The following is a 16,745-nucleotide window of genomic DNA, read 5'->3' on the forward strand; positions in this document are numbered from 1 at the left end:
CACTACTCCATCACGTGACTCCTCTCTCAACTAAGCTTTTGAAGTAAGAATGCTGTCCAATGGAACATCCTATCCCTCAGATGATACAGTTAAATAATTGGTCCAGTCATGGATCCTAGTTTAATGTTTCAACTAACTGGTTAATATTAATTCATTCTGTACCAGCCTAGATTTTTGTATTCAAATCTGAGAATGGGGTTTGAGTACTGTGCTATCTTTGCATTCTCATTGTAAATTTTCACATTGCTGCTATGGATACAGATCATCTCACATCCGCTGATGGATTAATGTGCACCGAGGATTAATGAGAGGAAATGCAGTAACTATTACCTTGTCAGGGCTGCAGCTAGAATTGCACACTATCTTTTAAGTTGATAATTGGTCTGGTGAAGCCTTCAGACTCTTGTTTTCTCTGATCCAGGAATATTATTATATCAAGCCATGTGTTCTGATAGTTTGTGGCAGTATATTTCACAAAATCTGTGCTCCAATTATAGGTCAGACTGCGTAGAAATTCTTACAAATTGTGGAGATCACAGTAAATTTCCAGCTGGACAAACTGCTGAAACCATCTGCAATCAATTATCTCCAAACAATGACCACAAGAATTGCATCCCACTCAAAAATTACCTCGGTATGTTTGCTGGACAATAATTGAATGGTTGTTTCATTCTCAGTTTTTTAGAAAGCTAATGCTAGAAGGCAAAGAAGTAACTTGGATTTACTGTAAGAACTTTGTGATATTCTTGGAATGTTTCAAAGAACCACAAATAACAAATTACTTTTTGAACTGCAGTTATTCTCCAAACGTGTACTTTTTACAGAATTCAAGATAATTACATCATCCTTCATAGCACAAGACGTTATTCCATTACATCAGCCTATTCTCTATTTTTTTTTCACATTCATTCCATAATAGGTTTTTCCATTGGTTGTAGCCCCTTCGTGTGCACTGTTGGAAGGGTCCTATAATTTCTGGTGTTTCCCCACAGGTTGCACTGAGCTTTAGCATGCCCCATGCCATGCGACACTGTAGGGAGCCCTTTGCATTGTCAGACCAAAGGGTGTGGTTCACTGAGTTCATAATTCTTCATCATCAATTGTTGTTGGCCTCAGTGTGCATTCTGGGTATGACCCATATTCTCTTCTGTTACCTATGACTGTGGTGTGATTGTACAAACAGTAAATGAGGTAAGTAGCTAGTTAACTTTTGGTGGGAGTGTTTGAAGGATGAATATTGACAAGGCCATTCACTGGTTTTGATGCTGTTTGAACACAGCCATGAGATATTTAATGTTAATGGAACTGACAATAACCACTTCGATTTCTAGATGATGTTTAATGGTGAAATACTCATGGCCCATGAATTCAGACAGATGAGTACAAATTTCATCAGAGGTATATTCTAAAGAGATGAAAATACAAATGAATTGTTGGAAAAGAAAATGGCTAAAGATACAGATATAGAAACAAAAAATGCTAAAAGAACATAGCAGGTCAGGCAGAATCCATAGGTAGTTCACTTCAAGTTCAATTAGCTGCTGATTGCAAAGTCCTCTTGAGTTGTTAATGTTGCTTGACAAGTTATAATCAGTGATGACATATTGTACTTGTTAGTGTTACAGTGTAAGGTGACATCTTGATTTCAGTATTAGAACAATGTATTGTGAAAAATATAATTGATTTTAAAATACTGTTTTAGTTATAGAACTGTATGCTATCATGACTTGGTTTATTCTTTACAAACAAAAGCAGACTGGATAAAGATATGCAATTTTAATTGGTATGACTGATTTTGTGCTTGTGTGTAAACTTACTGGATGCTTCCAAGATGTGATATATTAATGTGTCAGGTGGGTTGTATGAATGAAGGAACTCTCAATGTATTTCTCAGATATTCTCCATTGTGTATTTTTGACAGCTCCCAGTCCATTTCATGGTTATGTTGCAGAGGTGATACATCCATGTAATCCAAATGCCTGTCCTAACAATTACGTTTGTGAAGTAAATCGAAAGGGATGCCAAGCTGGACAAGAATGCCTTCCCTATTTGTGTGTCCCAGGTGAAAATGAGCAATTACAATTGTAAAATGTTCCTTTCTTGGGTTTGGGTTACACTTTTGAAGAATTACTCTGAAAGCTGAATGCCGTTGCTATTGCACTGGAAGTGGACTTTATTGTTAAAATGTGCCCTTGCAAATCTCCTTCATGACTTCCCAATCCACACTCTTGTGGCGGTCTTTAAAAGCATTGATACGTACTATTTGCTCATACTGAAACTTGTGATCTTCCCAAAGCCTGCTTGTTCAGCTTTCAGGAAGACCCTGAGGAAATTGATATGTTCAGTGCTATTTAGTACACAAATAACTGTGGTTATTAAACCCATGCTTAACTTATAAATGATGAATGAGGACAAAAAATAAGTTGAATGATTTATAAATATTATTTTAGGTGATTGAAGTTTGCAAAATGTTACATTGACCCAATCTGTTACGGTAATATGAAGAATGGAGCCCAAATGCTTCAATCCAAGTCATTATAAGACATGACATGAATGTAAATTTAAACCAGATATTGAGAAGGAAGAATGGTTGTTGATTTTTTTGGGGGGTTAAGAACTTTTATCAGGATTTGTAGATCTTTTGTTCTAAAGTATGTAATTGCCAATTTTAAGCAAATTCAGAACCAATTATTTCTCAAGGCTGATAGATGACCAAAGAACATTAAAAATTTGTATGTGGAAGTTTGTGAAAACTTTTTTTTGACAATTTTATTTTCCATTTGCGTTAAAACATACACACACACACACACACACACACACACACACACACACACACACAGTATTCATAACATGAAAAAGATAAAATTATGACATAAAAATGATACAATTTTTATATATTTTCTCTCCCCCTCCCCAAAAAAGTAGGAAAGAAAGAAAAGGAAAAGCCTGTCTAATAAACCTATATCTTATAATCAATTAAATGCAATTTACATAACAGTCAAACCATAACTAATTAGGGCAGGTTGGAAGGGGGTATGGTGGACACTGCAGGTAAAGTTGTAGCAATAAAATCCATGTAGGCTTTCCAAATCTTCTCAAATTTTTCTGGTCAATTTTGTAAATTATACACTATTCTCTCTAATGGTATACAAATTAATAGTTCCATTTGCCATCTATTCAACCCCACAATTTCACCAGATTTCCATGTTATGAATATAGATTTCTTTGCTATTGCTACACTTAAAAACTTCTTTTGATAAATATCTAACTTCAATTTTGAAATATCTCCCAAAGAAAATACTCTGGAATCCTTCAAAATTTGCATCTTCAAAACTTGTCCCAATAAAATACTTATCTCCTTCCTAAACTTAACTACCTTTTCACATTGCCAGACTGCATGCAAAAAAGATCCGACTTCTTTATTACACCTAAAACATTGAAGAAAACAATTCAAATTACTAAAAAGAGATTTTGATATTTGTCTATTTGTAATCACTTTAGCCTTTGGAGAATTATATAATGCTCTTATCCAATTTATAAAACTTGTTGGAATTCCAAAAACTTTCAGTACTTTAAATAAATAGTCCCATTCTAATCTATCAAATGCCTTTTCTGCATCTAAAGCTAAGGCCTCTGAGATTATTTTTCTTTTCTGAGCCATATCTATTAGACTTAAAAATCTAACAATATTATCTGCCGATCTTCTATTTTTAATAAAACCCTTTTGGTCAATATTAATCAATTTAGGTAAACATTTAGCTAATCTATTAGCTATTAATTTGGACAAAATTTTATATTCAGTATTCAATAATGAAATTGGTCTATAAGAAGATGGAAACAAAGGGTCCTTCCTTTTTATTAACGCAGTTTTAAACAATTCAGATGAGTCCTACTGGATCTAACAATCCCATAAATATCAGAATTAATAGAGCTTTATTATTTGGTAAGGACTTAAATAGATCATATAATTCTCTAACTGTAAATGGACTTGTTCATTCTGTCTTCTCTTCTATGCTTAACTGCAGTAAAGTAATTTTGGACAAATATTCATCTATTTTATCCCCATTTTTCAAAGATTCTGATTTGTATAATTTCTTATAAATTTTCATAAACACATCACTAATACCTTTGTTTTATTAGTAAGATGACCTGAATCTTCTTTTACATCTACAATTTTTCTCGATACTTGTTCAATCTTCAATTGCCATGCCAAAACTTTATGTCCTCTATCTCCCAATTCATAATATTTTTGTTGGGTTCGTCTTGTACCCCTCTCTATTCCATACGTTTGCATTGTATTAAGCTTCATTTTCTTCAAATTCAACATTTTCCTTTGTTCATCATTCCCTCGATTTTGTAATTATTTTTTCATCTTTATTATTTCCTTTTCCAAAGAATTAACTTCAAACGTATATTCTTTTTAAATCTTAACCATATAACTTATTATTTGTTCCCTTAGATAAGCCTTCAAACAATCCCATACCACTTAGTTATTAGTTACAGAATGTTCATTCAGGTCCATAAAATTTTTTATCTGTCGCCTTATAAAATCACAGAAATCTTTCCTTTTTAGCAATGCTGTATTAAACCTCCATCTATAACCTATATTTTGCTTCTCCTCCAATAGAACTGACATAGCTAAAGATGAATGGTCAGACAATAACCTCTTTTGATATTCAATACTATGGACTCTTGACTGAAGTTGAGAGGTGATTAATCTATACCGGAATATGCCTATAAGAGTAAAATGAATAACCCCTAGTATCAGGATGCATCTTCCTCCAACTATCCACAAGTTTCATTTCATTCATTAAATTTTTTATATTCTCTGTCACCTTATTTTTAATTATGATTCCTCCTGATCTATCCAACTTGGAATCAAAAGTAGAATTAAAATCTCCTCGCATAATTATTTTCCCTTTTGCATTAGCTAACTGCATAAAGACATCTTGTATAAATTTTCCATCATCCACATTCGGTGCATATACATTCATCAAAGTCAAGCATTCAGAATATATTTTGCAATTTATCATCACATATTTCCCCACTTTATCAGTCATTACATTCAATATTTCAATTGGTAAACTTATTTATTAATATCACAACTCCTCTAGCTTTAGAATTAAATGAAGAAGAGAATACTCCTCCTACGCAGTCTCTCTTTAATTTTGTATGCTCTATTTCTGTTCAGTAAGTTTCCTGTATAAAAGCCACATCTACTTTAGTTTTTTTTTCCATATAATTCAATAACCTTTTTCTCTTTATTGGATTCTGAATTCCATTAATATTAATACTAATAAATGACAATTTCCCTGCTATTAGACATCCAAATTAAAACCTATGTCCATCCAGCGTCCCCCTCCATCTCCCCATCCAACCCAACCCTCTCCATATGATATCTTGCATCTATAAACAGTCCAGGCTAAAAACCAAAAAAGGTAAAGAAGAAAGGTAAGGAAAACCCCCAGAGGTGCATGATGTTAAAGCTTCTCTATCACCCTGATCTATACGGGATGCAAAACTAATCGAATTAGTGCCCATGATAGGGTAGTGGTCGACATCATGTTCCCCACAACTCACTCAAAACACCATACCATCCCTTACTATAAACTTATCAATATATCTTTTAATCCATTAATCATATCCAGTATATCAGGCCACGCATAGTATAGGTTAAACCTTCCTCCCCTTTTTAACCCTCTCAAAACATAATGTATTTTCAGTTACAGCAAAACCTCTCAGTTATATAATAAATTCAAGTGTCTACAACCATCTGCTGATCTTTAGCAGGCAATGAATTGTCATATACTTTTGCTACATTAGGCTTAGCAGAAAATCTATTCCTCCTCTCCCACCCAGGACGAATACTTTCAGAGCAGCTGGATATCTCAAAACAAAGGCAGAGCCTTTTTTTCCACAGTACATCTTTAACCAGATTAAACTCCTTTCTCTTTTTCAAAAAAATAAATCAAAACTTATATCTGGATTTTTAAAAATCTTACTTCCATTCTTTCTTTAGCTTGTTTAGTATCTTCTCTCTTACTTCATATCGAAGGAATCTGATGGGACCTTTGGTCAGGCTGAGGTTTAGGTCTCAATGCCCTATGGGCTTATTCTATCTCCAAATCCCCTTGAAATGCAGCCTGACCCAAAGATTCTGGTATTCACCATTGTAGAAATTTTTTCAAGTCCAACAATCTTGATGTTATTCTGTCTACTGAAATGTTCCAAAATGTCAACTTTTTGCATTATCTGATTGTTCTTGGCAGCAGCTTCTGCTTGTGCTTTCTTCATTTGATCTTTTAGATTTTGAATCTTAAATTCATTCCCTTTAATTTTTCCATCCACTATTTCAAATCTAGTGTCCACCTGTTGTATTAATCTTTTAATTTTATCACCATTCTTTCTTACTTCATCAGTTAACACTTCCATGGATTGTCAAAAAAAAGTCTAACATTTGCTTTACTTCACCAGAAGATAAAGAAGCTTCTGCACCTTTTCCTGCTTTTTTTTCTTGACTGTAGGTCGTTCTTTCTCTTTCCTTTGCTTTTCCAGGTCTTCTTCTTGATCACTGGAGCTGTGGGTGTTTGGAATCTTTTTTAAAATTTCCTCCGTTTTTTTTTGCTCCTCGTGCATGCATAGAGTCACTTCTTCACCCGATGTCGGCAGCCATTGTCGGGGGAAACCCTGTGCAGCAGTGTCCAAGGTCTCCCCGGCTTTTGGCCTCTCTCCTTTGGATTCTACAGCTCCAGGATCCTTTCTTAAGGTAGGCCTCTCTTCCTTTTCTTGCAAAGTAGTAAGTCCTTTATCCTTCTTTGGTGGCATTGTTGATATCTTCTATGTGTCTTCAGATAATTCTTTCATATATTTTCTGTAACTTTTATAACCTTTGTCACTTTTTCTCAACTTTTTCGAGGCGAGCAGGGATTATCAGTCTAACCCCACGTCATCACGTGGCACATCCCCCCAACTCTAGTTATAATTATTACACATTCCATATGTTAGCATATGATGTTTCTCATTGTGTGCCTGGAGTTGAAATGAAAAATTGAATTAGCTCAAGAATCAAGCCAACTGCCATCATTTCATTTGATTTAACTGTTGATATAGTTGTCAGTTTTGAGATGCATTTTATTGGCTGTAAAGTTATTGGATATGCTACTCAAGGATATAATGTTGTTTCGAATAAGTAGCAATTTGTGACAAAATTATAATAAAGATAATTTGTAAAGAATGAATGATGCTTCTGAATCTCAGCTCAGAAAGGTGGCATTTCAAATATTATTACCATAAATAAACAAAAGCCATACTCTGTGATAGTACGGGAGTAAACATTGATTGGTCTTCAAAACTTGTGGTTTATCTGAAGACTGGCAACAATTTTTTTTTGTCTTTTCAATGTCACTGAACCACAGCTCTTCTCTATTGGTCACCAGATAAAGGCCACGATGTTTGCTAAGTATTTCATTTATTTTAAATGTTTTCATTTAAATTGGGTAGCTAGAATTCATTGTACAAGACAGAATGTTGAGCATGGTCTTGACAGCATAATGGGTCCATGATTAGTCGTGCAATCCAGAAACAGGGACTAATGATTGCTGGGCATAAATTCTAGAACAGATATTTTTCTTGGCTTCAACCCATGTATCTAAAACCAGAAGTGAAATTTAACCTTTAATGGAAGTCACCAGATTCAGAAAAAAAAACCCACTGGGTTTTTGTACGACTACAGGTTTGGAGCAATCTGGTTGGTTCAACTGCCCTCTGGAATGGTTTAGAAAATCACTCCAGTTGCATTAGAATCTGGCTGCAGCAGTTGAAGAAGATTCACTATATTATAGAAGGCAATTAAATGTAGGCCTTACTAATTTGGTTGACATTCTGTGCGTGAATGAAATGCACATTTGAGAAATTGGTAAGAAGCAGAAGTTTGTCACCTAATTTGTGTGGACACATGGCACTTGAGTTAATACAGAGGCAGTCATTAATCATTTATTTTCTTGTATGCTGTTTCCATGTTCTCCCTGTTCACTTCCCTACTTTTTCTTGCTTCCTCTACTTCCTCTATTTCTGTCTCTCAAACTTTACCTCTTTCCTTTTGTTCCAGGTTTCTTTAATACAACCTGCCTTCTACAATAGTTGCTTACACTGATTAGTATTATGTTGTAGTTGAGAGCATCAATTGGGCTGATGAAAGCTAGAGCATTGAATGAGGATGTACACAAGGTCATCAGACTTGATCATCACAGATTGTCTGCCAGCTGTAAGTGGGTAAAAGAGGGATAAAAGGGATGTTATTACAATATAGTTTAACTACCACTGCATTCACTATCATTTCAAAGATAAATTTAAACAAGCTTTCATTTGAAATTTTAAATTTATTTCATGTGCGCTATTATTGTACATTAAAAATGGTGCTTTTCTTTCTTAACAAAGGCTGCAAGCTGGGAGAAGCTTCAGATTTCCTTGTTCGCCAAGGCACCCTGATTCAGCTGCCTGTAACCAGCGGAGAAATGGGTTGTTATAGAGTGTGCACGTGTGGCCCAAGTGGGCGGCTGGAGAATTGTTTGGAGATGCCCTGCATTGATGTGCAAAAGACGTGCATCGTTGGAGGCCAGAGGAAAAGTATGTTTGTTTAAAAAGTGTGTGAATTATTTATAAATATATATTAAACCTAAGCCTTGTAATTTTGAAATGTCATAATAGCCCCTCTGAGATTAACAATGGGTTCCAGAGACTTTGGGGGAATTGGTAGAGATCAAGATGGTCCATTGGTCCTTCTTTATGCACCTGGGCCCTGGACAAAGGCCATGCTTGGTGCTGGTGGAGCTACTGTGCCACCAGGACCGAGAAAAAATTTTAAGAGCTGTGGTTACTGGGGCAAAAGCAAGGGGGAGGGACTTTCGAGCTGGAGGGCAATAAAGTGTTTTTTTCACCTGATATCAGTGGGACCCTCCTGCATCAAAGGAAGGAATTGGAACCAATGAAAAGGGCGACAAAGCAAAAAGGGTATCACTGTGTAATCAGACACCTGGCAAACTTGAAAATAGTAATGCCGAGAAGAGAGAGGAAATTTTTCTCAGACCCAAAAGAAGCTCAAAAGTTTGTCAAAGAACTAGCAATGTGTAATAATCAACAACTGGAATAATGCTCATGAAATCATACAGTAAAGAATGTAAATAAGTGGAAAGGGCAAGAAATGTAATGAGGAAAATGGTCCTGGAGACGGGGAAGGTGGGTGGAGAGGTAGATGGGTGCGAAAGTCACAACCTTTAATTTAGAGGGGAATGGTGAAGACATGGGGGATTCAGTCACCAGTGGGGAGAGAAGGGGAGATCTGTGAAAAGATGAAAAGGGGGAATGCATGGAGGTGGTAAGTAGTCTTAATGGCGAGTATTGTAAGAGGTCGGGTTTTGTTGTAGTAATTTTTTTGTTGATTTATTTTCTTATCTGTCCTTTTTGTGTTCGTGGTCCTTGTTTTTGTTTTATCTTCCCAGGGTTTGTCACGGGCCTGGCAGGCTGGAGCAGACGGCTGAAGAGAAAAGGTTGGGCAAACGATAGACATGGGGCGGTGGAGATATGGGGGAAACACAACAAGCCTGAGAGACTGGGGCAATGGCTAAAAGAATAAAGAACGTTAGTTTTAATGTTAATGGCTTGAACAGGATAGTGAAGAGAAAGAGAATCTTGGCACACATTTTCGAAAAAAAAAAGACCAGATCTGGTCTTTCTCCAAGAAACGCATTTAATGGAGTGGTAACTTCAAAAACTAAAAGGGGGATGGATGGGCCAGGTAGTAGCTTCCTCATTCAGCTCAAAGGCAAGGGGGGTGGAAATTCTGATAGGGAAGAATGTTCCAGTGAGAGTGCAGAATATGATCACAGATAGATTTGTAATGTGCACTGCCAGATATATTCAGAATCCTGGACTTTAGTAAACCTGTATGCCCCCAACTTTGATGACGAATAGTTCATACAAGACATTTTCCTGGGATTTGCAGAAGGAAAGGAGAACATTTTGATTGGGGAGATTTTAATTGTCTGGATCCTGCCTTAGATAAGTCAACAAAGAAAATAACCAAAACAAAGGCGGCGAGGGCTACCACTGATGGTATGAAGGAGCTGAACTTGATAGATGTGTGGAGGCAGGAGCATCCGAGGGAGAGGGATTATTCCTTCTCAAAGTGACATGAATCCTACTCTGGAATAGATTTTTTTCTTGGCTTCAACCCATGTAAGGGTAGGATCATGTAGACTGAGTACACAACGAGACTTCTCACAGGTCATTCACCCATGACACTAACAATGGAAATGCCAGAGAAGCAGGATACGGCATACAGATGGCATCTTACTACGCTGCTGTTAAAGAAGCCAGAGTTTAGGAATTTTATAAGAGCATAGATAGAAATATTCTGTGAGGCAAACTGTACCTCTACTCCAGATAAATTCCTCCTATGCATATTTGAGAGGTCAAATAATTAGATACAGTAAAAAAAAATGAGGGAGGTGGACGAATTAGAACAGGAGAATACTCATCTAGAAAAGGATTTTCAAAAATTGGGTTCGGAGGACCACTACAGGGTTCTAACAAATAAAAAACTGAAATACAATATGCTCCAATAGTATGGAAAAGGCCATAATTAGGTCAAAGCAAAAAACTAGGAATTGAGAGAAAGAGCCCAGAAAGTCCTCTCTTGGCAGTTGAGGACAGAACAGGCCAAAAGGATGATCAATGTGATACTAACTGGGAATGGCAGGATCACCCATAAACCAAAAGAGATTAATGAGACCTTCAGGGAATTCTATAAGGGTTTATATAAATCAGAATTCACAGGGGTTTACCAAATTTAGACCCAGAAGATCAGGAAGGTCTAGATCTTCTCTTCATGGAAGAAGAGATAGGGAAAGCATTGAATTTGTTGCAGACTAACAAGTCTCTAGGGGAGGATGGGTTTCCACCTGAGTTTTATGAAGAATTTAAAGATTTATTGATGCCTCTTTATATGGAGGTGGTAGACCAGGTAATGGAGACCTATACCCTCCTGGAATATTTTTTGACAGCAATCATTACAACAATACTAAAAAAAAGACAAAAATCCACTAATGCCATCTTCTTATAGACCCATTTCACTGTTAAACACAGATTATAAGATACTTTCCAGAGCCCTGCTTTGTGCAAAAAAGACAGGTCACGGATGACATTGGCAGACTGTTGAGTATAATGCATCTGGCACAAACAAGAAACGAAAGAGGTTAGCTTTGGTCCTGGATGAAGAAAAGGAATTTGACAAATTGGAGTGGGATTATTTTATTTAAAGTGCTGGAAAAATTGGGGTTGGGCCAACTTTTATAAATTGGATAAGGGTGCCCAAGGCTAAAGTTGTGACCAGTGGACAAATTTCTCCAGCTTTCCCACTGACAAGATCAAGTAGACAAGGGTGCCCACTATCTCCAGCCCAGTTTGTTCTCGCCATAGAGCCACTAGCCGAGCCATTCGCCAGGTTCCAGACATCAAGGGTTTTAAAGCAGGCCAGGAAGAACATAAAATCAATTTATTTGCCAATGGCATATTGATATATCTGACAGACCCAGCAAACTCGTCCAAGTTGCGTTCTAATCTGGAGGACTATGGGGAGATCTCTGGCTACAAGGTTAATTGGCACGAGCAAAACCATGCCTCTTACTAAGGGGGATTACAGTCAATATCAAGAAAACAATTATTTAAAGTGGCCACAAAATGGGATCAAATATCTAAGTGTCAGAATAGACAATAACTTGAATAATTTATATAAACTAAATTATATCCCCTTGCTTGGGAAAAGTGGACTTAAATAAGGTTGATGTCCCTGTCCCTAACTTTAATGTGCAGGGTCAAATGTGTTAAAATGAATGTGTTACCGAGACTTCAGTACCTCTTCCAGACACTGCTCATGGCATTGCCCTGGAGATTCTTCCAAAATTTGCTCTCACAAATAAGAACATTTCTATGGAATGGAAAGGTAGTCAGGGTTTCTATCCAAAGTTGACCTGGGTTTACAGTCTGGGTGGATTATGAGAAATATTATTGGGCAGCCCAGTCAAGATACATTGCTTCACTCTTTGAAGGGGAGGGGGCTGTCCCCCAAAACACCCACGACTCAAAATAGATTAATACCACTGATGATAGTTAACAAAATCCTGGACACCTGGCGCCGTAATGGCATCAGGTGCATAGAGCCCTGTTACAAAGGGGGACAGCTAATGTCATTTGAACAACTCCGGGACAAGTATCATTTATCAAATAAGATGTTCCACTACTACCTTCAGCTAAGATCTTTTCTGCAGGAAAAATTAGGTCCAACTATGGCCCTTCCAACATGCAGTGACATACAGCCCATGATTCAAAGAGGGAACACGTCGAAGTTCATCTCGGCATTGTATTTCCAGGCCTTAACAAATCAAGACAGAGGTGGGACTCTGACTTAGGAATAATGATTGATGAGCGGTGCTGGTCCGACACAGGTCGGATCAGCATGACTGCAATCATTAATGGACAGTATAGGCTGGTACAATGCAACTTTCTACATCCGCTGTACCTGACACTGCAAAAATTGAACAGATCTAAACTAGAATTGTCAGAAATACTTTAGGTGCGGCATTGAGACAGGAACCTATGTGCACATAACCTGGACGTGTACCAAGGTGAGACCCTTCTGGTTGGTACTAGGTCAAGTCCTAGAAAAAATTATAGGTAAAGAATTCCTGCAGGATTCAGAGTTATTCCTGTTGGGAAACATAATGGACATAAGACTTAGAATAAATCTGTCCAAACTCCAAATCCAATTTGTAATGATCATATTGGCAGTGGCCAGGAAGTGCATAATAGTTACCTGGAAATCTGAGTCCTGCCTGAGCATTGTGCACTGGAACATGGAAATGCAACGGTCTGTTACCCTGGAGAAAATTACTTACAACTTAAGAAAAATGTATAATACTTTTTTTTGGGAAAATTTGCTAACCATATTTAAATTCCATAGAAGCATGATTATAGTGTGGTCATCATGCCTCGCCGTCCTAGCTTCCCTGACTCTCCCTCAATTGGTGGGGGGGGTGGAGAGATCCATCTCTTCCCAACCAGGAAAAGTCAAGAAAAGAAAACAGCCTGTGCACTGGCCGCCGTGTCGTGACAAGCCCATAAAACCCTGATCTGTCTTATACCTTTGTTGTGAGTGTCTTGAATGTTGTGTGTAACTGTAGTTAGTTAAGTGTTAAATGTTGAGAGTGTCTGGGGGAGGGGGAGGAAAAGAGCTTGAAATCTGCAGAAAACTTTGTATAGAACTGATAAGTGTAAATTGTAGTCAATGCTGATACTGTTAACATTGATATTGATAATTGTTTAAGTTTGGAAAATCATTAATAAAATATTCAAAAAGAAATCTTGTGTGACACTGAAAATATTAATGAACCCAGAAACTGTTCTCAACTAATTTCTTGAACTCCCTTTACTGCATAGGCAGTTGTAGCTGTACTTTTCCACATAGCAAAGTGAGGTAAGTGACCAGAAAACTTTTATGGAACGAATTGAGGGGACAACATTAGTTATAACGAAACAAGAACTTGTTACTGTTCAGTTGATGCCATGGAATGCAGAATGTTTACTTCATGGACCTCAGATTAGAACAGGGACGATTGGTTTTTCAAAGGCCAACAAGCTGAATTGTAGACTCTGCTTTTCCTTGATAGAAGCAACACAATATGATACATATTTCCAGCATTTTCTGTTTTTGTTTTATTTCAAATTTCCTATACTTACAAATTTGCTTTTTGATTACTGTTTGTAAATTATGTCTTTTGGACCCTTTTTTGGTTGAAACATCAAGACTTTCCTGATCTTCTAATTGATCCTGCTTTTGTTTCTGTTCTCATAGGTCATGGGACATCTTTTAAAGTAGACTGCAACACATGCTCATGTTTTGCTGGTGTTCTGATCTGCTCAAACCGTCAGTGTTTGAGTGAATACAGTTTTCTGATGGACCGGAGTGTGATCACAGGTCAGAACATATATGCTTATAATGTTTTCTGAAAATGAAGATCATAAACAAAATTCTAAATTACTTTTGGGGAATATTGAATACTTGGTTTTAATAGTATTAACTATGTCTATGTACAAAGGAAGAAGCAGCCACCTGATCCCAGCATGTTACAAAATCTTGTACACTCATAGTTGGAATACAACAAGCAGATAGATATGGCCCTGGGTAGTAGTAACTAAAATAAGATTCAAGCCCATGCTCTCTTTCCTTTTTCAAGTAATTATCCATTCTCTTTACTGTTGAATCTATTGGAGCATCGTAACTTGTGTGTAAAACAGTCTCCTCATTTCAAACCAGGATTCTTTAAATCAATTACATTTACCAGCCCATTTTCCAAAGGAAACAATTTTCTCCCACTCCATTCCTATAATTTTAATACCTTAAATTCTTGCATCAACTTTCTTGGCTCAAAGGAGAATAATGCCAGTTTCTCTAGTCTTGCCATATAGAACAATGAATTGGACAGTAGGAGGAGTCATTCTTCACATTCTACCTGCAAGAACTTTGCTTTCACCTACTTAACCAGTTCCCTTTTGAAAACCACTGTCAGATCTAATTCCACTGCTCTTTCAAAGTTTGATTCCAGATCACAAAAAATCACCTTTTTGACGATTCTGGTAAATCTTTCTGAACGCTATAATCCTCACATTGTATACACTTCACAAACTGAGGCCTATGTAGTAATTATAAACAGTTCTTTGACATCTTTATTTTGTAACGTTATTTGCAAAGACACTGTTGCCATAGGGTTTCTTCAGTCACTTTTTAAACTGCGTCCTTCACAGAATTGTATTTGGTAGCTCTTGGATTTCTGGTCCTGTGCCTCTTTATTTTTTTCATCATGTGACTATTTTAATTCCTTTTTGTCTATTATATTTCCTTTTTTTATATATTCTGCAAATTATGCCCTGAGGGTTATCAAAATTATTAATACATGTTAGTGATATCCTAAGAGTGACCTACAAGAGATGACATTGTATGCTACCTTTGAATCTGAAAAGCAATATTCACCACTTAGTAGAATAATTCCAGTTTCTCTGGTGTCTAGCATTAAAATTTGAGTGATTTTTAAAAAATGGAGTTTATTGGTAGCAATTGTTTCCTTGAAATCTGCCAAAGAATAGTATTGAATCCACTCTAATGTGATATTTTATCAAAAGCTTCTGAGTGTTCATATCTTGAAATATATATTATCAATCTTTGTAGGAATAAATTAAATTCTTTAAACATGATTTGAATTTTAAATGATTTTGGGTGTCATTAAAACGATCTCACAAATAATTCTTAATTTTATTCCAGAAAATGATTCCAAAAAATTTTGGACAGTGTGTTGTTGAGCTGGTCAATTAATTCTTCGGCTTTACCAAATGTAATGTAGCATTTAAAGTTCCCCAAGGAGCACTGAAAACAGCCTTTACTCTTTGCACGCTCAAGGTTCTGCTTCTTTTGTAATTTCTGCTCTACATAATTTTTTTAGTTTCTCTTCTCTTCCCTTGCCATTTTCACTGCTATTAACACTTATGCTTTTGTGAAATCAAAAGCACAACACTCATTTCATTCTTCTCGACAAGAAGTTTATTTCTTTTTATTTCTAATAAGTCGCATCCTATCTAGAATAATTTCTGTGTGCTCTATTTTTAAAATACTTGGTATCCTTTGTTATTAGCTATTTTTTCATACACTTGCTTTGGATCTTAATTTTCTTTACTTCTGTATTCACCTTGATACAGTATTGTATTATGAACCGAACATTAACATCCATGTTCTTTTCTCTATTTATGATCCCTCGCCTTTATTCATTCAGGAAGCTTTAACTTTTCTGTCCATCTTCTACCTACCTGATGTGTCTTACCCCATCTCAAAGACGTTTTCATATACTGTGTACATCATGACCTTCGTCTTTATTTGACCTTGGGTAGTTTCTTTTTCAACTTCATGCTTTATTTTCTTTGCCTTAAATTTTGTAAAACATCCAATTGTGATTGCTGTTTCTCAAAATGCTCTCACTGAAAGAGATTCCATTTAGTCTTGCCATTTCCTACAATTCAATCCATTTCAGTGTTCCACATTTTGGATATCCTTCCTGGCCCAAACCTGGTACCACCATTCCAGGAATGTGAACCTTCCTTCCTTCCTTGTACCCACTTATGTGAACTTGCTTTAGCTTTCTATTCTTATGGTCTCCAGCACGTGGCTCATAAGTAATCTAGAGATAACCATTTTTGAGCTTCTGCATTTTAGTTTCTGCCCTAACTTCTAAATTTTTGTCTATAGGTTCTGAGCCCTTTTACCTCCATGATTGACAGTAGTAAAGAAACATGATTGTTCCCTGTAATCTTAGATTCTGTGCTCTGTTAATGAGCAATCCAGGAAATAAAAGCAATAAGCATTTTATTTTGTTCCTGGATGATAACTGTCAATTCTATTATCTTTGCCTGGCAACAGAAAATCAAGACAGGATCAAATATTCTATACTTTTAAAATAAATTCAGACATGTTTTGTAATGATATGAAAACAGTACAATTGAATTATCAGACATAATTGTAAACATTGAGTTTTTAATCATAATTTATTCTTAAAGCTCCACAGTGGGAATGGTGTTCTGAAAAGTCTATGTTGACCATTGTTCTCTCTGAAACCCAACAGTTAATATATTATACATTTTATTATCGT

At 36.3% G+C, this 16,745-nt stretch overlaps 1 protein-coding gene across 13 annotated transcripts in view; it reads left to right on the forward strand.

The window, feature by feature from the left end:
• reck (reversion-inducing-cysteine-rich protein with kazal motifs) overlaps nucleotides 1-16,745 on the forward strand; it is a 198,153-nt gene that overhangs the window by 158,031 nt on the left and 23,377 nt on the right. For all 13 annotated transcript variants that reach the window (XM_069920608.1, XM_069920610.1, XM_069920611.1 and 10 more), the window contains 4 exons: nucleotides 498-634; nucleotides 1,922-2,062; nucleotides 8,437-8,625; nucleotides 13,907-14,029. In XM_069920608.1, the coding sequence (XP_069776709.1) occupies nucleotides 498-634; nucleotides 1,922-2,062; nucleotides 8,437-8,625; nucleotides 13,907-14,029 (590 nt within the window). The remainder of the gene's footprint in view (nucleotides 1-497; nucleotides 635-1,921; nucleotides 2,063-8,436; nucleotides 8,626-13,906; nucleotides 14,030-16,745) is intronic.

The sequence above is a fragment of the Narcine bancroftii genome, chromosome 2, assembly GCF_036971445.1.
Source record: "Narcine bancroftii isolate sNarBan1 chromosome 2, sNarBan1.hap1, whole genome shotgun sequence".
Classification (NCBI taxonomy): Eukaryota; Metazoa; Chordata; class Chondrichthyes; order Torpediniformes; family Narcinidae; genus Narcine; species Narcine bancroftii.